The sequence below is a fragment of the Anguilla rostrata genome, chromosome 1 (assembly GCF_018555375.3).
Source record: "Anguilla rostrata isolate EN2019 chromosome 1, ASM1855537v3, whole genome shotgun sequence".
Lineage (NCBI taxonomy): Eukaryota > Metazoa > Chordata > Actinopteri > Anguilliformes > Anguillidae > Anguilla > Anguilla rostrata.
The window spans coordinates 21,160,513-21,181,661 of NC_057933.1; the positions used below are offsets into that span (position 1 = coordinate 21,160,513).

Here is a 21,149-nt window from a genome sequence, read left to right on the forward strand (position 1 = left end):
AAAATCGTTTTAATAACAGACATCCACCAAATACATACTATACTATACATAAATGGAATACCCCTAAACTGGGACGAATTGGTTCCTTAATCTGACATTTAACATCTTAAATCGCTACCCTACCCTATGCCCAGTAGCATCAGAGGTGATGTACTGCTTATACAAATAAACTGACTGATACAGTCATGATACTTGAAGCAATTTGACATTAACTTTCAATATCCAAATCTGTGTAAAGGTGAGTGAACACTTCTTTTGATATCACCAAATGAAAAACAGATTAACTGTTGAGTTTAGGTTAAAGATGTGTTTAGTGCATCCAGTAACTGCTCTGAATGGTACTTTTGCTGCAGTGAGAGAACTGAGGGTTCAAATCCAAGATCTGCTGCCCATAGTATTTCTTTAAGTCTCTAGTGTGGCCCTCTAATCCAGTGGTATCCAACCCTGGTCCTGGAGAGCTACAGGGTCTGCTGGTTTTCATAGTGACTGTGCACTTCATGAATCAATTAGAGCAGTTGATTACACAGTTAACTCAACTCACCTGGTGTCTTGGGTCTCAATTGGGTGCTGATTTTAAGGTGAAAACAAAAACCAGCAGACCCTGTAGCTCTCCAGGACCGAGCTTGGAGACCACGGCTCTAATTCAAGTGTAACGAAACCTCATTTTCCTGCCTTTGGTTTGGTCATGCCCCATCAAGCATTCTCTGTGACATTTTCAGTGTGTACAAAGTAATTGAATTGGAACTTCAAAGATGCCACCTTCAGCTTAAACCTTGAGATTGGCACAACTGAAGAAACCTAAATGTACCAAAATTTTTCAAACAATGTAATTAATACTTTCAGACAGGAATATGCAATGCAGTTGGAATATGTGTTGTGGTGGTTCTAAAAATCACAGCACAGCAAATGAAATCTTAAAAGCAAAAACATATCTTTGGATTAGTACCACCACATGGTGACACCCCATACAAATATTAAATAGGATGTGGTCATTCAGATGCAGTATGTTTATGTTTTGGAGTCCATAACTTAAGTTGGTGACATCACAACACTTGAAGGTCAGCACCATTTGGCCTGCTTGGAACATTTTTAATTGTATAAAACATTGGAACAGAAATAACTGGCTTACAAAATTTTGGCTGAAGAAAAACTACCAGGATCTCAAGGACAGAAGTGCTGCCACTTTGATATAATTTCAAGTGCAATATTTATTTTCTTCAAACAAACAGAAGTACTGAACTCCACCATCAAAGCAAAACTTATGCTGCGCATAACCTTATACAATATAAATTGTGTACATAAGGCAAAACGTGCTTTAAGCATGAAGCCCTTGGTGAATTGTTCCCAATTCCACATTTCAAAAATTAAGAAAAATGACTTGTCCCTTCTGTGCAAAGAACAGAACAGCCATGAGCACTCAATACATTGTATCAGCCAATAAAAAAAACTAACTTCATAAAAGTCAATGATATTAGCAGTATCAGTAGCTTCTGGTTTAGGGTGCCAAGCTGTACACATTTCAAGACTCACTTATTTATTTTGGTTGTAGACTGGAGAATATTTTGCATAGAGTCACAACCCACATGAATTAGGGATCTGGTGCAGTGTGACCACAAACACTCGATCATATAATACAGATAGTTTTTAAATTAATCTTCAATTAATAGGAAATCCACCCCTTGGCTTACAATGGATTGGAAAGATGTATGGCTCAAATGTGCTTCATGAAGAAATAGTCACTGCTGTTTTTCCTGTAAATACAAGTCTACAGGGGAAAGTGGGCCACTTCCATGTCCACAACACATTGCCTCTTCCTTGGACCGCGCTCCCCTGCTTCAGCACCTGGGAAACATGACTTGCGTTTGGGAAGGGACTTTAGAGGCATTGGGCTGTTGGGAGATTTGGGATGCAGCCTATGAGATCCCGCCTGGCTCTTGTGGGAGGGGCTTTCAGGCAGTCGGACAGGAGTCACACCCACGTAGGCAAAGACTCCAGGTGTGCAGAGGGATGATTCTGTGTGCATCCCAGAATCTATAGCCATCTCTTTCATGTGTTCCTTATGGCCTTTGGGGGACAAGAGGCCATGGTCAGCTTTTCGAATTTCGGAGTCACTCGATGATCTCATCTGGACATCCGGAGCCGGCAGTGTTGGTGTGCTGGCCTGGGCCCCGCATTTCCCCACCTCCCTGGAGAAAGTAGCTGCGTTTGCAGTCCCCCTGCGACCCCTGCTCCGCATTCTGCAGCCTCCCTGCCGCTGTCCTTTTGGGCCACATTTAGATGACCCAGAGTCCTCTGAGCTCCCATCATAGGGGTCCAAAGACTTGAGAAAAACAGGCATGATAAATAGATTAAAATGCAATGCACACTGGGAAATGTAGTGAGTCATACTCAAAGGAGTTGGCAGTATAGAGTAGTTTAAAGAATCACTGCAAAGGATTACAAGCAACTTTGGTATACTTTGGTATATAGACCAGTGCTTTGCTTTTACTCACTGGTAGTTGATAGCGTCCAGGCTTTGGTACAAATGTCAGCATCTTGTGGGTTCGGCTCTCAGATGTATTAAAAACACATCCCTAAACGGAGCAATACAACAGATGTATTCATACAGTGGTGAGACCCAGCATGTGCTTTTCCTTCTCCTTTAACCCACAAAAGCGTTTTGGTTTTGAACCCAATTTAATTCAGAATAACACACACAGTCAAGTGAAATTTGAGTAGAATTTCCCAGGTGAAATACCTTGGTGCTTGTGTCAGACCATCTCGGACTAGTGTCTGACTCCGAGTCCGTGCTGGATTCTACTTTACACATCTCCTGGGATAAAGTGAGTTAAAATAAAAAGGGAAATAAAAAACACTGCTTAATCTCATCAACTATCTTCACAGGCATATTACATTACATTACAGGCATTTAGCAGACGCACTTATCCAGAGTGACTTACACAACTTTTACATAGCATTTTACATTGTATCCATTTATACAGCTGGATATATACTGAAGCAATTTCGGAATATATACTGAAGCATATATACTACCACTTCTGTTGCCTCTTTTTCCGTCCAAATAAACTTATGTCCTATGATTACACAAACTAATACTTCACTTGTTGTGTGGTAAAGCTATGAGGATATTTGTCTATCTTATCCACCCTCTAAGTAATGCATCTACAGTGCAGTGTCTATGCACTGCAGTTCCCTTTTTTCATACGGAAAACTAAATGGGTACTAAAAGGACCAGGCATTTCTGGATATGCTCACCATGTACTTGAAAGCCAATCTGTCCACACAACCTGTACTTTTCTGTCCATCTTTCCCATCACGAGACCCTGCTCACACAGAGATGACAAAGCCAGTTATGAGGTGCACTGGTATGTCAGGTATGTGGATTTATTGCAAAAGACCTGTATTTTTTATGGTCAGCAGAACATAACCACCTAATGCACAAAATCTGTTCAGTGTTGTTGTTCTGAAAAGTTTAGTAACAATGCCTGCGGGCGGATACAAAAAGAATATGTGCAGCTAACCACAGGTACAAGTGTATTTGTACTACAATGTCTTCAGAGACAAAAATATTTACTTGATTTTCAGGTTTAGTAAAAAAAAAATTAATGCAGGACTCAATGTTTCAGTCTGAAACCAAGCACCTTTCGCGTCCATAATACAGCAGATATATTTGTTACATACTTTATATATGGGACTAGCAGTGAGCATACAGAAACGCATAAAGTACATCGAGGGACTGGGACTATTTGTCACTGCTTCTGAAGCTTTGCAAAATATTAATATGCAATCTCAGCGCAAAGGTGGAGGTTGTAAATTATGTGCTAAGAAAACTTTTCATGATTCCACGCACCTGCGTATTATGAAGACTTCACACCCTGGTTCGCATTCACGTAATTCAGCATCAAATACTTACATGCCTTGGAAGTTAAGCATGCTACTTAACTGTGCAATTCGCTTAGTAAATGACAGAAAGAAACTAAGACCGATGCACGCCAAGAAAATCTAAATTCAGTGGCATTAGGCTATGAAAAAACTCGTTTCTTCAATGCAAAGGCGGGTAACAATTCCGGGTGAAGACACTCTGACACGAACAGAGTCTAGCTCTGAAAATATGGCGAATTTTCATCAGGACTTCACAAAACATTATTGACCGCGAAAGGAAGGCACTCGTAGCACCGACAGAATTTCTGGTTGAAAATTTTTAACTGCTTAGTCAATGCAAAACATTGTTACCTTGAACCGCCTGTTTCTGCCTTCGCTTTTTACGCCTAGTCGACATTCTGCTGTATGAAGCGTTTTTGTCGCCCCCTTTAACAGAAATGGACATTGCACGCAGATTTTCGACGACTGAACGCATATGACACGAATTCCATAAGGAGTTAGATATTCGCAGCCTTTTGCGACAAAAAAAAAACAATTTATGCAGATGTTAGCAAAGACTGTATAACTAGCCCACCACCAAAATCATCTGCTTTATTATAAATGCATAAATCTCTAATAACATTTGTATTTTGGCTTGGGTATTGGGTGAACTGAAATACTCCACACCAATACTGCAAATCCTCATGCTTCACCTAGGAACTCCAGGCTACATAATGTACAGATCTTGTAAATTACCAAATTATAATTGGCATACTCCTTTGAATCCCAAGCAAATGGTATTCATTGCCGGAGTTTAGGGCACAAGTCATATCGGCATTTGTGAGGCAAATTATTGTTTCATAGGGAGGTCAGAAACTTGCAGACATGCCTTTCCTTCCCTTTATTACTACATTTATTTAATCCTTTTTATGAATATTTAAGCATTGGCTTAAAATCAGTTCCCCGTCAATACCAGTCAAGAAGAAGGCAGGGCTGGAATCATTGTCTTTCTGAATCTACTTGGGCCCTTTCCACTATTACGATAAGAAAAATGAAATTGTGTTATGTAATTGGACCATTTCACACGCACGCACGCACACACACACGCAAAGCATACTAACACAATATGCATAATAGTATATTCATAAAAAGAGTAATCCAAGGATGTGTATTCTAGATCCAACCATTTCAACACTTTTATTTCAAAGAAATGTACAACGCAAGTTATTTCACACACAAAAAAGTATTGGAATGTAAAAAATACAAAATAAAAAAACTAAACATTACAAAATTAAATGGAAAACAAATTAATAAAAATACAGAATGTCAGCAGGTACTGCAATGAACAGGGTAATAGATTTTCATTTTTAAGCATCAAAATTGGTCACATGCAGTCAGCACTGGTACTCCAGATTTCAAACCAACTAAAGTTAAGCATTCAAACTCAGTCGACTTCCTCCATCCTGGATGCATCGTCGTCTCCTTCCAAAGGCGGCATATCCTCAACAGTAGCAGGTTTAGTTTCCGTCTCCATTGACATGTCATCCTCATCAATACCTGGTAAAGGATAGGGGGTTTGTGAGCTGATTTTGCTAAACACAAAGGACCCAGTCACCCACAACTTTCAACAAGATAATCCCTGACCTGCTAAAGCAGATGAGGGGACAGTGAGTCAATGGTTGCAAAATAGTATGAGCAGAGATGATTTTGACTTTCGAGGGCACTCACCCAGGCCAAGCTTAATCATCCTGTAGATGCGATTTGAGTGTGTTTGGGGATCATCCAACGTGAAGCCTGAGGATAATAATGCAGTCTCGAAGAGAAGGATGACTAGGTCCTTTACTGACTTGTCGTTTTTGTCAGCCTCGGCCTTCTGTCTGAGAGTCTCGACAATGGGGTGCTCGGGATTAATCTCAAGGTGCTTCTTTGCAGCCATGTAGCCCATAGTGGCGTTATCCCTCAGCGCTTGAGCTTTCATTATCCTCTCCATATTGGCTGTCCAGCCATAAGTGCTGGTGACAATGCAGCAGGGGGAAGCCACTAAGCGGTTGGAGACTGTGACCTGGTCCAAACCAAGCAAAAGGGTTAGTCACAAGCAATGGACATGGTTCTATGACAGCTGCCAGCAATCTTTCATTTCCTAGGCATACATTCAGCTTGCTCATGCCTAAAACATGACAAGAGACAGGGATTACCGTAAAGTGCTTTGGAGGCAGTGATGCATCTCACCTTCTCTACTTTCTTCTCCAAGATGTCTTTCATAATCTTGCAGAGGTTCTCAAACTTTACTTTTTTCTCCTCTTGCCTTTTCTTCTCCTCCTCATCCTCAGGCAGCTCCAGGCCCTCTTTGGTCACAGACACCAGGTTCTTTCCTTCAAACTCTTTGAGCTGCTGGACGCAGTACTCATCGATGGGCTCAATCATGTAGATTACCTCAAGGCCCGCTTTGCGAAGGCGCTCCACAAAGGCAGAGTTGGCCACTTGGTCTTTTGTCTCACCTGCAGGAACACAAAGTCATAACTGAGACTAGTTGCAAATCTGTGAAGAGCCACTGATGGACAGATCTGACAGGCACTTGTATGATAATATTCAAGGACTTGCCACTGATTTAACACTTTGGAGTGAGATAAGTGACCTATGGTCTAGGCCAGTGTTTCTCAACCGCGGTCCTGGGGACCCACTGTGTATGCTTTTGTTCCAACTACAGTAACAAACTCATATTGCAATGAGCTGCTAATAGTTCTTAATTGATTAATTGATTAAGAAATTGGGTTTTAGAAAAACCAGCATACACAGTGGGTCCCCAGAACCAAGGTTGAGAAACACTGCTCTAGCCTGAAAAATAAAAATACTCACCAGTAATGTAGTAGATATGTTTCTGATTGTCCTTCATGCGAGTGACATAGTCCTTGAGGGACACCATCTCATCTCCAGAGGCAGAGGTATAGTATCTTAGCAGCTCTGACAACTTCTTGCGGTTCTGAGAATCCTCATGGATTCCAAGCTGAGGGCGGGGGGTAATTTTTAATTAATGTCGCTCATTTGCAAAGTAAAAGTAAAAGTAAAGTAGTACATACAACAAAAATGACTACACTACATCAACATAATCCTTTATAGAAAGAAACTATTAGATGAGTTAGTGACTGGATGAAGTTCCGCTTCTAGCTACTCAGCAAAAGGCTAAAATGACACCCTGGTCAATTTCACAAATATAAGGCGACAGTTGTTTTTAGGACTGACCTTGATGTTCTTGGAGAACTGCTCATAGCACTTCTTGTAGTTGTCCTTGTCCTCAGCAAGCTCAGTAAACAGCTCCAAGCACTTCTTCACCAGGTTCTTACGGATCACCTTCAGGATCTTGCTCTGCTGCAACATCTCTCTGGAGATGTTCAGGGGAAGGTCCTCAGAGTCCACCACACCTTTGATGAAGTCTAATAGGAACACACAAGGCAGTGCTTTAGCAGATTGGTCTGTGAACACCTTTCAATCCAAATTTAAGCACATCAAGCAATTCAGCCACTTTAGGAGATATGCCTTCTGCCTACTTACTGAGGTATTCTGGTATGAGCTCATCACAGTTGTCCATGATGAACACCCTGCGCACATAGAGCTTGATGTTGTTCTTCTTCTTCTTGTTCTCAAACAGGTCGAAGGGGGCACGCCTTGGCACAAAGAGGAGGGCCCTGAACTCCAGCTGGCCTTCAACTGAAAAGTGCTGCCAGCAGAGAACGATCAGGGTGAGGGAGAACTCGAAAGGAACAAAATGCAAACCTCTTTACAGGACTAACATGATAATTTTCTGTGACTGCAGTGTTGCTTACAAATGAGACATATTACATTTCATGGTACCACGGGCTGTCATGAGGAGACTACATAATATAAAACTACACTGGAGGTGTGAAACGTATCCAAAAAAGATGAGTCTTCAGCAAAGAGGGAACTCAGGGTGCTTTATTGATTGGCTCAGAGTAATGACAGCCCTGATATTAAGCCTCACCTTTACAGCCAGGTGGTCCTCCCAGTCATTGGTCAGGCTCTTGTAAAACTCGCCGTACTCCTCTGTGGTAATGTCATCTGGGTTTCTTGTCCAGATGGGCTTGGTCTTGTTCAGCTCCTCCTGGTCAATGTACTTCTCCTTGATCTTCTTCTTCTTCTTCTTCTTGTCAGAGCTCTGTTTCTCATCCTCCTCTTCGTCAGAGCCCACATCCTCAATGTCAGGTTTGTCCTCTTCACTCTTTTCCTCTTTGTCCTTTTCCTCCTCTGCCTCATCGTCACTCACCTCCTTATCACGCTCTTTCTCCACCTGTGCCAAGAACAGAGCTTAGGACGCAGTACCAGGGCAGCCTGAACAATGGGATTTCTCCACTTATTCTTTGTTGGACAGCTCAAATGAGATTATCACATGCTTTAGCACATAACATTTCTGCTGTACCCACTGTCTCTTTGTGCTCATGTACTAGCGTTCAAATACTGCTGAACTTCAGGGCTATCAAGATGGTACTTACAAACAGTGTAATAGGGTATCCAATAAACTGGGAGTGCTTTTTTACAATTTCTTTCACCCTCCGCTCCTCAAGGTATTCGGACTGGTCCTCTTTCAAATGCAGAATCACTTTTGTTCCACGGCCCAGAGGCTCATCTGATAGATGAACAAGTATTTTAATTGAATGAGGCCATGTATATCATGAATCACACAAATACATTAAAATATTTTATCTAGTACACAATATATTGGAGAATGCAGTACTAGCAGACTTGTCATAAAATAAGCAAGATCACACACAGTTTATCACAGTTCATTACTGTGATCTGATCTTATCACAATTTGTGATTGTAATCTTACAGGTGTCCACTTTGACTGTGAAAGAGCCCCCAGCAGATGATTCCCAGGCATACTGCTCATCGTCATTGTGCTTGGTGATGACGGTCACCCTCTCAGCTACCAGGTAGGCGGAATAGAAGCCCACACCAAATTGACCAATCATAGAGATGTCAGCCCCAGCCTGCAGGGCCTCCATAAAAGCCTTCGTTCCTGACTTGGCAATGGTTCCCAGGTTGTTGATCAGGTCAGCCTTAGTCATCCCGATGCCTGTGTCGACGAGGGTTAGCGTGCGCTCCTCTTTGTTCGGAATGATGTCAATCTTGAGGTCTTTCCCAGAATCCAGCTTGGCAGGGTCTGTCAGGCTCTCATATCTGATTTTGTCAAGAGCCTTTCAGAAGAAAAATTCTCATGTTTATTTGGTATTTTCACTTAAATTAAACAATAATAATCACAATAAAGTTCTCTACATTCCTTCAAAGCTTCATCTAATAGAGGACAGCAGACAAGAGACAATTTCATTCTTACAAGTATTTATGTGCAAACATGTAAATCTTCAGCTGAATGTTGCATACTTGATTATATATATCTCGTATCTTCCTAGTGGAAAATGCGTAACTTTTGATAGATGGAGGTTATTTTTCATTACGGATATACAATGTTTCAAATCCTTAAGGCTGTGACATTTATCATAAACTGGGTTTCTGACACATGGTGACTCTGCCCCATTTTGACTCATTTGGCACTTTAGTGCATGTACATTTTTATGACCATAAGACTTACTACTATTGTGAATTTATTAGTATCATTAAGATTGCAGTCAAGCTCATATGTGCAGTGGCAGTGTACTATTTTCATCTTCTTCCATTTACACAGGATTATAAAAATATACATGCAAAATTTTGCAGCCATAAATATGCTGTTCACCGGGTTAAGTAAGAGGTCTCCCAAAGTCAAACTTTGTAGAGAAAATCACCTGTATACATATTCTACTTAAATCAGAAATACTTATAGAACCATTGTCAAATTTAAACATTTGATGGCTAAAACTAAACATCTATATGCAGGAGCTTTAAAATGGAACAAATCACCAGCCTGCCTACATTCAATAACTTTCTACCAGCAGCAAATTAAAGATAACAGTACAAGTACAGTTCATTATAAAACTCTTTAATCTAATAATACATTTTGATTTTTTTTAAATAAAAAGTTAATTATTATTTTATTTTTCTATTTTTTCCTAATTCCTGGGGTAGTTCCCACCTTCATATCTGTTTCCATTAGGTATTTATCTTTGACCACATTATTACTTACATTAATACATTTGATATGTAGCCTAACATAATTTAGTCAAAGCTGCACACAGACCAGTTACCCCACAGTATACTCACATCTGAGGAGTTGGAGATGAGCTCCCTGAGGAAGATCTCTTTGTTGGAGTAGAAAGTATTGATAATCAGGGACATCAGTTGGGCAATCTCCGCCTGGAAGGCAAAAGTCTCCACCTCCTCCTCCATGGGCTGATCATTTGCTTCAGGCATCTGAGGACACAGAATACAAATACCCACTAGCCATCACAGCATACAACCCTGACACACCCTGTAAAATCTCAAACCTTGAACAGTTCCATCTACTATACAGGAAAATGTCAGGGGCAGCTACTAAACGGTGCTACTTCAAGGGCATAATGCACAGTACTGAGAGCTCCTCATGCAATAGTGCACACTGGCTGTGAAGGTTTTATCTTTCATACTCAACCATTTTAGAGGGCTGCGAGTGTAAGTGTATTCTGCAGCATACTTTTCAGGAAGTAAACCACACTTTTCAGGAGCAGGTCACATAAAACAGAGAGCGACAGGCAGGGCCTGTTTCCTACAAGGCTGGGATGTCTTACTGCACTTCTGTAGTGCCGTCGAAAAATATTATGGAGGATATTTTTCACATACAGCCTACTTCGTACTAAAAATATGTATAAATAGTAGGCAGTATGCTTAGTAGACAGTACATATGTTTAGGACACAGTACTTAGGAGGCTGGGTTGGACACGGCCTCTGCTTTCTCGGCTCTTGCTAGCTGACTGCGCGCTACTGCATGAAAGTTGCTGCTATCTCTTACAGTGTAAGGTGGGAATTAGAGTTGTTAGTAGGGCAGGCTACGAAATGATAATGACAACTTATATGTCTCCCATAATGCAGACAATTGCCGGTGTTAGAACAGAAATGAGCTACGTCCAAAACAGCATACTTGCCTACTATTATGTATATAAGTTCAGTACGGATGAGAAAGATATTAAGTAGGTGAAATTTTCTCTAAATATAGTCAACTGAAAATCCCCAGATGATAGCTTAATTCCAGGGTTTCGCTGAGTGTATTCAGGAGCACGCATTTCAGGAAGTAAACCATGCTTTTTAGGAGGTGAGGCAGAGCCATCTCTGGGTAGTATAAAACAGAGAGGAAGAGGCCTTTTTACTACAAGGACGGGACTTCCACAGTATTTTTTGCATGCTGCCCATTGCTTGCTAAAAATATGCACTAAACAGTAAACAGTGTGCTTAGTAGAGAGTACATATTTTGAGGGCACAGTAGTTAAAGGCTTCAAACACGAACATTGTGTTGAACTTAGAGTCCTGTAGATTTAACATTAATAATGATAAAACTCCATGAAACTAAACTTGCCTCAGGGGTGTTATAACGGAATATTTATTTATATTCCGAAAGAACTTTTTTAATCGCAAAATGTGACAATATTGTTGCACAGTACAGCCCTGTTTCACCATAGAACGACCGAGACAAATATTCAAAACCAAGGGGTAAACTCTGCTTGCACTTATACTCCTGCACGTGAATACTGAACACCAGTTACCCTAGAAAAATAACTTTACAAACCTGAAAAATAAAATCACAAATCCGTTACATTTTATGCTAAATAGCCTAGTTTACCCAATATGTGTTTCATTGAGCGAATACAAAAAGTACATTTCCCGAATTTGTTAAATTTTATTATGTAAGAACTTGTTCTGACATTTAGTTAATTTCAATTTAACTGATTTCTATGCGGCCAACTTTAATCTTACGATGAGGGGGCACAAGTATTTAAGCGACCTAGAGTTAAATTTAATTACCGTACTCTCTGGCTCAGCTTAGTTTAATTTACCTCGAAGCAGCAGACCTGGAGTTTTCTGGAGATTCTGTCGGGCGTTGCTGATATGAATGTCTTTACTAAGCTATCTTCGCAACCTAAGATGTGTTAAGGTGAATGACAAACACGAGGTTAGTTCGCTAACACTCAAGCAATCAGTTGGTGTAAAATATTGGCAATAGTTAACGTACGTAGCTTGACTAGTTAATGTTTTATAAATTGACACAGTGTATTGTATCTCTGGCTTACCTTTCTTGTTCCTTTTGTATATTAATTCCTTTTTTGTTGGTCACGTGTAGTTATCTTGCTAACTAGCAAAACTACTAGCCTATTTAGCTATTCACCTGCATTCCTCGCCTCGCAGCTGGTTAACTTAACTGTTCCTTCTGTCCTGGCTAGTATGTACTGTACAGATAGTTCGAGAAGCGCAGCTTCCAGAAGCCTCTCGAAGCCTCTGTTGCCAGATTTTTCTTAAATCCCCAATCGCTGAGTAAAAACCCCCCATTTGAAGCAGGTATTTTTTCTCATGCCAGTGAAAGAATGATATCCTGAAGTTGGTAGAAAATTAATACATTATAGCGTCTAAAATTATCGCATTTCTCTAAAGACAGTCTGAATATTCAGTGAAGATTAAAAACTAAATAATAGCATAAAATAAATAATTAAAAAGAAAGTTAGCTGAATGCAAGATTTAAGAAGTGAGTCTTCAGCTGTTGCTTAAAATTGTGTACAGTAATTTCCTCACGGATAATAAATGGTAATGTGTTCCAAGCATTTGGGGCATAAAAGCTTTATGCCCCAAAGGCATATATGGTATATAAAAAATAAATCGTTCTGTAATAATGTTAACTGGGGGGGTGGTGTTTGGTTTTCAAATTACTTTAAATGCTCTGTGAATGCAGGCGTAATCTTCAGCTGTACTGAAAGTAAGCCTAATAATTGGAATTGATATTGGAATTATTAAGTTATTTCTGTAAAATAACACCAACTCAGAATCTCCTCAGTGAGTTTGTGTACAAATGATGAAGGCAACTCATTTATGAAGGGTGGATGCAAATTTATTAACATTTTATACATTCAGAAGAAGCTGATGGCTTATACAGTTTGTTCACATTCTTTTTACATACAGTCCATTTATATAGTCAATATTTTTACTGAAGACAAAGTACTTTGCGTAGGGTGAGAATCAGACTTACAACCTTGAATATGCAAGCACAGTTTCCTAACCATAAGCTACAATGCAGCTCCATTAAGTGAGCTAATAAATTACTTTATTAGAAATAATTACTTACTGAAATAGACACAAAAAAGATAAAAACAAAATATGTTTATGTCAAAGCCTTTTCCCAAAAATATATTAATACTTTACACTGGGCATGAAATACCAAATAATAGGAATTTAAACTTAAATGGCTCAATTTCTGTTGTATAAACATATAAATATATGTTACATTTTGGACATGACAATATGGGTTGCTGATAATCTGTCACTATGTTGGCATTGTTTAGAACTGTGGGTTGTTACATTTAACATTTCAAAATAAATTTATAATGAGTTATATTATACATTGTTTTTAAATTCATTGTTAATTAGATTGTATTATTAAAAAGCCAATTGCAAATTCCTTAGTCAACCTCCTCCATTCTTGATGTGTCGTCATCACCTTCCAGGACAGGCATATCCTCCTCACCAGGCTGAAGGATATCCTCCACAATTGTATCATCATCATCAATTCCTGCACAGTAAGGAGCAAAAGTAATGTTTCTCAGTCAATCAATGTCAGTCTATCCTAATTCAAACTCTAAAGAACATTCAAGCTTTAAGTTTTATCTGTGTTATGAAAGGAGAATTCTGCCCAAGAGGTGATTTCTACTTCAGTAAAATTCATCACACTGTCCTGTTTACTCAGGCTTGGATTTACCAACTTACCCAGGCCAAGTTTGATCATACGGTAGATGCGATTTGCATGTGTTTGGGGGTCCTCTAGTGTGAAGCCTGAGGACAACAAGGCTGTCTCGAAGAGCAAGATAACTAGGTCCTTCACAGCTTTGTCATTTTTGTCAGCCTCTGCCTTCTGCCTCAGAGTCTCAATGATGGGGTGCTCAGGATTAATCTCAAGGTTTTTTTTAGCTGTCATGTAACCCATGGTGGAGTTGTCTCGCAGAGCCTGAGACTTCATAATCCTCTCCATGTTTGCTGTCCAGCCGTAGGTGCTGGTAACAATGCAGCAAGGGGATGCAACCAGACGGTTGGAGACTGCTACCTGGTAACATCGAAAAAAAAACAAAAAACAAGATTTCCCATATGCAGTCATGTAAACAAAAGTTCCTATGCTAAGAAAGGGTATGTGTAGCAAATGGGTAGCCATTTAATGTGGTAAAAGGAAGTATCTGAAAAGCACCTTTTCAATTTTCTTGTCAAGGATGTCTTTCATGATCTTGCAGAGGTTCTCAAATTTAGCCTTAAGCTCCTCCTGCTTCTTCTTCTCTTCATCATCCTCTGGGAGTTCCAGGCCCTCCTTGGTGACAGACACAAGGTTCTTGCCATCATACTCCTTCAGCTGCTGGACACAGTACTCATCAATGGGCTCAATCATGTAGATCACCTCAAGGCCAGCCTTGCGAAGGCGCTCCACAAAGGCAGAGTTGGCCACCTGGTCTTTTGTCTCACCTGAGGAATTAATTAACAGCTGGTTTGTAAAGGCATTTTGATTTTTCCCTTTCAAGTTGGAATTACACATAAATCCTGAATGAATGATTTCATTTACCAGTGATGTAGTAGATGTGCTTTTGATTGTCCTTCATGCGGGACACATAGTCCTTCAGTGACACCATCTCATCAGCAGAGCTGGAGGTGTAATATCTCAACAGCTCAGAAAGCTTCTTGCGATTCTGGGAGTCCTCGTGTATGCCCAGCTGCAGAAATATAAATGATTGACATTTCAACACTCCTTCAAAAGACAATTGTGTTCACCAAACAAAAATGGATGAACAAAAAGGACAAATTAATAGATATCTGACCTTGATGTTTTTGGAGAATTGCTCATAGAACTTTTTGTAGTTGTCTTTGTCCTCAGCCATCTCAGTGAAGAGCTCCAAGCACTTCTTCACCAGATTCTTACGGATCACCTTCAGGATCTTGCTCTGCTGCAACATCTCTCTGGAGATGTTCAGGGGAAGGTCCTCAGAGTCCACCACACCTTTCATGAAGTCTGACCAAAGAAATTATTAATTATTAGCAACTTTTTCTTGACCCGAGAGCTTCAAATGTGATAAAATACTTAAATTGAGATTATACTGACTGAGATACTCAGGCATCAGTTCCTCGCAGTTGTCCATAATGAACACTCTGCGCACATACAGCTTGATGTTATTCCTCTTCTTGCGGCTCTCGAACAAGTCAAATGCAGCTCTTCTTGGGACAAAAAGCAAAGCCCGAAACTCCAGTTGACCCTCCACTGAGAAATGCTGCAGGCGAGATGAAAATTGACACATTGTTGGTGATACTACTGAAAGATCTTTTCTACCCATAGAAAACCTTTCGCATTCTGAACTTTTGCACTGAATTTTTATTTAAATGTAACAAGGTAACTGAAGATGAAGTGGCAAAAGACTGCATAGCAAGCATCACCTTTACAGCTAAGTGGTCTTCCCAGTCATTAGTCAGACTCTTGTAGAAGTCGCCATACTCCTCATTAGTGATGTCATCAGGGTTGCGGGTCCAGATGGGCTTAGTCTTGTTTAATTCCTGGGCATCAATATATTTTTCCTTGACCTTCTTTTTCCTCTTGTTCTTCCCCTCTTTTGTGTCCTCATCTTCGTCTGCACCTATATCTTCGATCTGAGGTTTATCTTTGTCAGCTGCTGCTGTGTCCTTCTCTACCTCTTCTGCCTTCTCACCCTCATCCAAGTCTACCTCTTTCTCACGGTGCTTCTCCACCTAGGGAGAAGTTAAAGAAAGTTCAGGTACTGTAGAATGACACCACTCCTTATTTCATACTCATTTGCAGCCATTCATAAGCCTTCATCATACTTACAAAGAGCGTGATGGGGTAGCCAATGAACTGGGAATGTTTCTTCACAACATCCTTAATGCGCCGCTCCTCTACATACTCTGACTGATCTTCCTTAAGGTGAAGTATAACTTTGGTGCCACGACCAATGGATTCACCTGAAGACGACACAGCACCATGAAATCTGAACTTAACTTGATTTAGGAACTAGAAAATAAAACTTTTTTTTTTAAAGTTTCTTCATTGTTACAAATGTTCCTGGTGACTTACCATTGTCAGGTCTCACAGTGAAGGAGCCCCCTGCTGCTGACTCCCACATGTACTGCTCATCATCATTGTGTTTGGTGATGACGGTCACCTTCTCAGAAACCAGGTAGGCAGAGTAGAAGCCCACACCAAATTGACCAATCATGGAGATGTCAGCCCCAGCCTGCAGGGCCTCCATAAAAGCCTTTGTTCCTGACTTGGCAATTGTACCCAAGTTATTAATCAAGTCGGCCTTAGTCATTCCGATGCCTGTGTCAACAATGGTGAGGGTGCGCTTGACCTGGTCAGGAATGATGTCAATCTTCAACTCTTTGCAGGAGTCCAGTTTGCTGGGGTCAGTCAGACTTTCATATCTGATCTTGTCCAGGGCCTGAAAGAAATAATTGAGAAACATAAAATATTATCTAATTGCAAAGTATCCAAAATGCACCATTTAATAAAAACTGCACACATAAAGTTTTCCCACAGTATACTCACATCTGAGGAGTTGGAGATGATCTCCCTGAGGAAGATCTCTTTGTTGGAGTAGAAAGTGTTGATGATCAGGGACATCAGCTGGGCGATCTCCGCCTGGAAGGCAAAAGTCTCCACCTCCTCCATGGGCTGTTCAGCTCTCTCGGGCATCTGTATAAAACACCATGAAGTATTTGTTTCTGACAACAGCTAGAACATCAGTTCCATCATTTGTTTTAATGAGGAATGTTACATTTTTCAGTGGTGTACTTTTGCACTTCCTGTTAGGCCACTACATTGAGTAGATGGGTGATGATTATATGGCCACAAATGACATTTTTATTCAACTGCACTTCATGACTCCCTTGAGGCCTGTTATACTTACTAGACCTTTAGTAAATTCAGATTCAACAGTGGAGAACAATAGCAGGTAAAGGGGAACATGGAAAAAGACCACTGTGGATCAACAGTTACATTTGCAGTGTGTCAATTTCTGCTATTTGAGAATGCAACCCCCTGCTCAGGTATCAACACCCACCCTGCAAATAATTTCTGTCACAAATTTTTGTTTAGATAGTAATGGCAAATAACAGCCAGAATACCATTTTTATCTAAAGGTCTGGTGTACACGGCCATCAAGTTGTTTGTCTCTTTCATTAAAAAAAAAACATTCTTAATACCTGTTACATTATAGGTAAGTGTCATATATACAAGGTTAATTAGACCTCTAATGGGTTTACACTGTGCTACAATAATTAACTACCAAAGAAATTATTGCAATTTCCTACAGTGAGGTTGTTTATTAATTCCAGTGAACAACAATTGAATTGTCCCAGTTCATCTCCCATCTGTCAGTAAGTCTCAATGAGTGCAAGTGCTGGCCATGTGTTTCACACTAGGCACCAAGTAACAGAAAAATAAGACTCTCCTACTTTTAGCTAGAGCAAAGGCATGATAAAACACTATAACCACAACCACTAATGAAAAAATAACAATTAAAACCGGAATATTAATATTTTGGCTGTTGAACTGACAAAATGAAATAAAGGAGTCCCATTGATTTTCACCCCAATTAACAGAAAGAAGCATTGTGGGCAACTATGTCTTTATTACCACTGCTTGTGCATTAATTGAATCTTTAATCTTTATAAATAGTACTTCCCTAGGATATCAGAAAGCCTTCATTTGCCTGTGTCAGATCTCACTCACCTTTCTGAGGTGTGTAAAAAATAAACTGTATTCAGCTTGAGTATCTTGTACTCTTCTTGCTTCAGGTTAAGGCTCTTGTCCTCTCTAGCAGGTCCTACGGCCATCGTATTGTTTTTATACTCTGTGGGCTGGCTTTCTAGAACTTCTTTTCCGAAGGTTCCAGAAGTAATGATATGCTACAGAGGGAACTTCTAGAAGCCTAAAGTAAGTCTGGATGGGGGGGGAGAAGGGGGGGAGTGTTACGCAGCTCCGCATGGATATCCTTTTAGGGCCACAGAGGCACAGCCGGGTCTGTCAGTCAGCTTCAGATACCTAATGGCTGTCCTGGTTCTGTCCCAGCCCCGTCCTGGGGAGGGGAACACTGGACACCACTGCCGCATTCGTTTCACACCCCATGGCAAAGATTCACTCCACAATCCTCCAGTGTAGGCTGTTGTCGAAAAGGCCTGACAGAGGGAGTGTGTATCAGCTAAACAACCACATATGCAAAGGGTAAATGTTTTATTTCACTGCTTTTCCCCAATGAAAAGCCCCAGTCTGCATCCCGCAGTTGTTTATGATGTCCTATCAAAATCGCACATTTCCTTTTATAATTTGGCAATGTTGCAGTAAAGGAGTTTATACAAATCAGCATATTTGCAGAATTAAAGTGTTGGATTGAAACATGTTAATGTTTTCATGCAATGGTCTAATATGGGCCTTGCATTATAAACTTTGACATGCCATTTCCCCCGGCAATTACAGCAAGTTGGCCCTTTTTCCTTGTTTAAAATGCATCTGATTTTGTCACATTTTCTAAACATACAATGATTTAACTATCGGTCTTTATGATGATCTATCAGCATGACGAACAAATTTTGTTCTGTAGTTTTTATTTGACTGAGGTTGTCTGTATTGTAAAATTGTCATATCAAGGGGGACGGAGTCCAGGGTAGGCTATTTGATAATTCTGTCCGGTGTTCTCAGCAGTCTGTCATGCGGACACATCGCGGTTCTCGTGATGGCTTCCGGAATTCTAAATTGCGCAATCGTTGATTTCTAAAAGAACTGCCGGCGTAATGGCTCCAAGACATCTTACTTTTTAAGTATATTAACCTGTATACGTGTATAAAATATCCTATTCCAAGTCTGCAAACGGGAAAACGTTTCTTATATAATCGTTTAGATGTAGCTAAACGCGTCAGAGGAACTTGGCGGGGGACTGAGTGGGGCGTTCCTTTCCATCTTTATTAACACGTTTATTTTGTATTTTGGTGGACAATACGATAAACAGACTCACATTGTCATTTAGTTGCTTGTACGAAGAAGAAAGAGAAGACCAGCCCCATAAGTAGTAGGACAAAATAAGTCGTCATATTTATAGTTGCAAATCCTTTGCATTTGATGACTGAGGTCTGCCGCCCATAAACATCACCAGATGCTGGGAATCTTCCCTAGTGATGCTCTGCCAGTATTGTACTGCAGCCATCTTAAGTTCCTGTTTGTTTCGGGGGTTTTTTAACCTTCACTGTTGTCTTCAGCAAGTGAAACACAAGTTCAGTTGGATTCAGGTTGTGCGATTGACTTAGCCGGTCAAGCACAATCCTGTTTTTTTTCTTTTTTTTCTCACATAGGCCACATGGGGGCGCAAAACAACAGAGAGAGACAATTCTGTCTGTCTGAATAAAAAAAGTTTCCTTTTCCAAACCTGAACAGAGTAGATTTGGGCTGTTGAGAAATATACCATTTTCAGAAGGCATTAGGTTCATAGAAGCATGGCACGTTGAGGGAATGTGATAATACAATCTAAAGATCTGTCTTTGCTATAGTTATGGTAGCAACTGCAATCATAGTAAATGGGATAGCAAACAGGTATCCAAAGTAACACATAAAAACAAAATAGCATGGAGAATTTCCAGGGATTTCTCCCTCGAAGGGTTGGTGCTAGCAAAGCCAGCATACTAACAAATTTGGGTAGAAAACACATAATTCTGTTTAGAACAGTTTTTAGGTTTGTTTAGAGACTCCGTTTTGCATTCTGCTCTTGTTCTTCTACTTCAAAGGTGTTTCGTTTCACTCCACAAAACCTGACCTCACATAAATACCACTACTTACATTTAAATCCTAGTTTACCTGATGTAAAGTTGAAAATATTTTCTCATTTCTGCCTCTTATCTCTCAGGGAAGACTAGTTCTCTGAAAACATGTGCAGTTCAGATTTGGACCTTGGATGGAGGAAATGGAGACTGAGAGTAAGGGTCAAGGATTCAAATCCAACAAAACCAATCATACCCTCTGAGGTAAAGCAATACTGCATGTGCAAATATTGTATGTACACATCTATACAGTATCTATCATATCTTTGAAGTCATAAAAAGGGCAAACTATTTATAAACAAAATTAAAAACCTCACTTTTTAAAACAAGGTTGACTTTTACACTGCTGTCATTTATGAATCTATACAGTTTGATATTTGTCGAATCAGTTCAGGTTACAAACTTAGCACTGTGTGCTTTTTAAGAGGTCTTTATCATTTCTTGGAAGGTCAAATACTAGAAATGCATAACAAGGAACTGAAACAGATGCACCAGCACAAACCAGAGACCTGCATTTTATGACAACAACTACTAGTTACCTACAGAGCATATTATACATTACACTTTCAAATAATTGTTGAACTTTGATAGACATTATTTATCTCACAAATACAATCAACCAAATAAACCTATGCATAAAATGAGTGATACAAAGTAGGATAGCAGAACTGTTAATGGAATCATTTTCTATGCGCAATAATAAAATTTGCTGATGACTACTAGGAAACATAGAACAGGGTACCAATGATGCTAATCATGTAAGCTGGGTGTCCAATCTTATTCAAAAATTCCCGTGTGGGTGCAGGTTTATATTGTAATCAAACCGCCTACATTATCCACTAAATGGTGCTGTTGTTCGTGGAATCTATGGTGTGTGCTGCATGTTTGGTGACTTCAGAATGAACATACGTTTGGCAAACATTATGGGTCTTTTGACCAGAACAATGCTAATGCAGAGAGCTTTTTTATATTTCACGGGGACAGAGGTCCATAGGTTTTTTTTTACACTACGACAACACGCTAGCCAGCGAAAACTTAGGCAAAGTCGTACGAACATCAACATCAAGCGTGCCAATAACCCACTAAGCAATAAATAGGCCTACTGTTCTGTCATTTTAATCACCCATGTAGCCTACTACATGCTTACAATTTCCCAGAACTGAGTTTCAATGAAGACCGCAAACGTTCTTGTGGCTCCAGCTAGCTAACTTTTAAGAGAAAAGACAACTAGCTATATTTTTTTCTATTCCATTGTGCACTGGAAAGAGAAAAATCTTTGAACGCTAAGATTATTTGTGAAGCACGTATTTGCT

The 21,149-nt window shown here is 40.0% G+C and overlaps 2 protein-coding genes across 4 annotated transcripts; both read right to left on the reverse strand.

Annotated features, from left to right (window-relative positions):
• Window positions 1–1,183: 1,183 nt before the first annotated feature.
• On the reverse strand, window positions 1,184–12,233 carry LOC135251817 (heat shock protein HSP 90-alpha). 3 transcript variants are annotated; one of them, XM_064329652.1, is made up of 16 exons: window positions 12,069–12,233; window positions 11,835–11,917; window positions 10,072–10,221; window positions 8,705–9,071; window positions 8,367–8,500; window positions 7,859–8,164; window positions 7,411–7,576; window positions 7,102–7,292; window positions 6,718–6,865; window positions 6,091–6,359; window positions 5,590–5,923; window positions 4,234–5,418; window positions 3,256–3,323; window positions 2,738–2,809; window positions 2,493–2,573; window positions 1,184–2,320 (listed from the first exon to the last, which is right to left on the reverse strand). In XM_064329652.1, the coding sequence occupies exons 3-12, from the start codon at window positions 10,219–10,221 to the stop codon at window positions 5,306–5,308; spliced, it is 2,178 nt and encodes a 725-aa protein (XP_064185722.1). In that variant the 5' UTR covers window positions 11,835–11,917; window positions 12,069–12,233; the 3' UTR covers window positions 1,184–2,320; window positions 2,493–2,573; window positions 2,738–2,809; window positions 3,256–3,323; window positions 4,234–5,305. The 3 variants fall into 3 exon arrangements, with proteins under 3 accessions (XP_064185722.1, XP_064185706.1, XP_064185713.1); XM_064329636.1 differs by having other exon boundaries at window positions 2,738–2,812; XM_064329643.1 differs by lacking the exon at window positions 11,835–11,917 and having other exon boundaries at window positions 2,738–2,812.
• A 622-nt stretch (window positions 12,234–12,855) lies between these two features.
• On the reverse strand, window positions 12,856–17,941 carry LOC135251836 (heat shock protein HSP 90-alpha 1). Its single transcript, XM_064329664.1, has 11 exons — window positions 17,762–17,941; window positions 16,577–16,723; window positions 16,103–16,469; window positions 15,857–15,990; window positions 15,451–15,759; window positions 15,122–15,287; window positions 14,841–15,031; window positions 14,588–14,735; window positions 14,222–14,490; window positions 13,750–14,083; window positions 12,856–13,555 (listed from the first exon to the last, which is right to left on the reverse strand). Exons 2-11 carry the CDS (start codon window positions 16,721–16,723, stop codon window positions 13,446–13,448), a joined length of 2,175 nt encoding a protein of 724 aa, XP_064185734.1. The 5' UTR covers window positions 17,762–17,941; the 3' UTR covers window positions 12,856–13,445.
• Window positions 17,942–21,149: the final 3,208 nt, after the last annotated feature.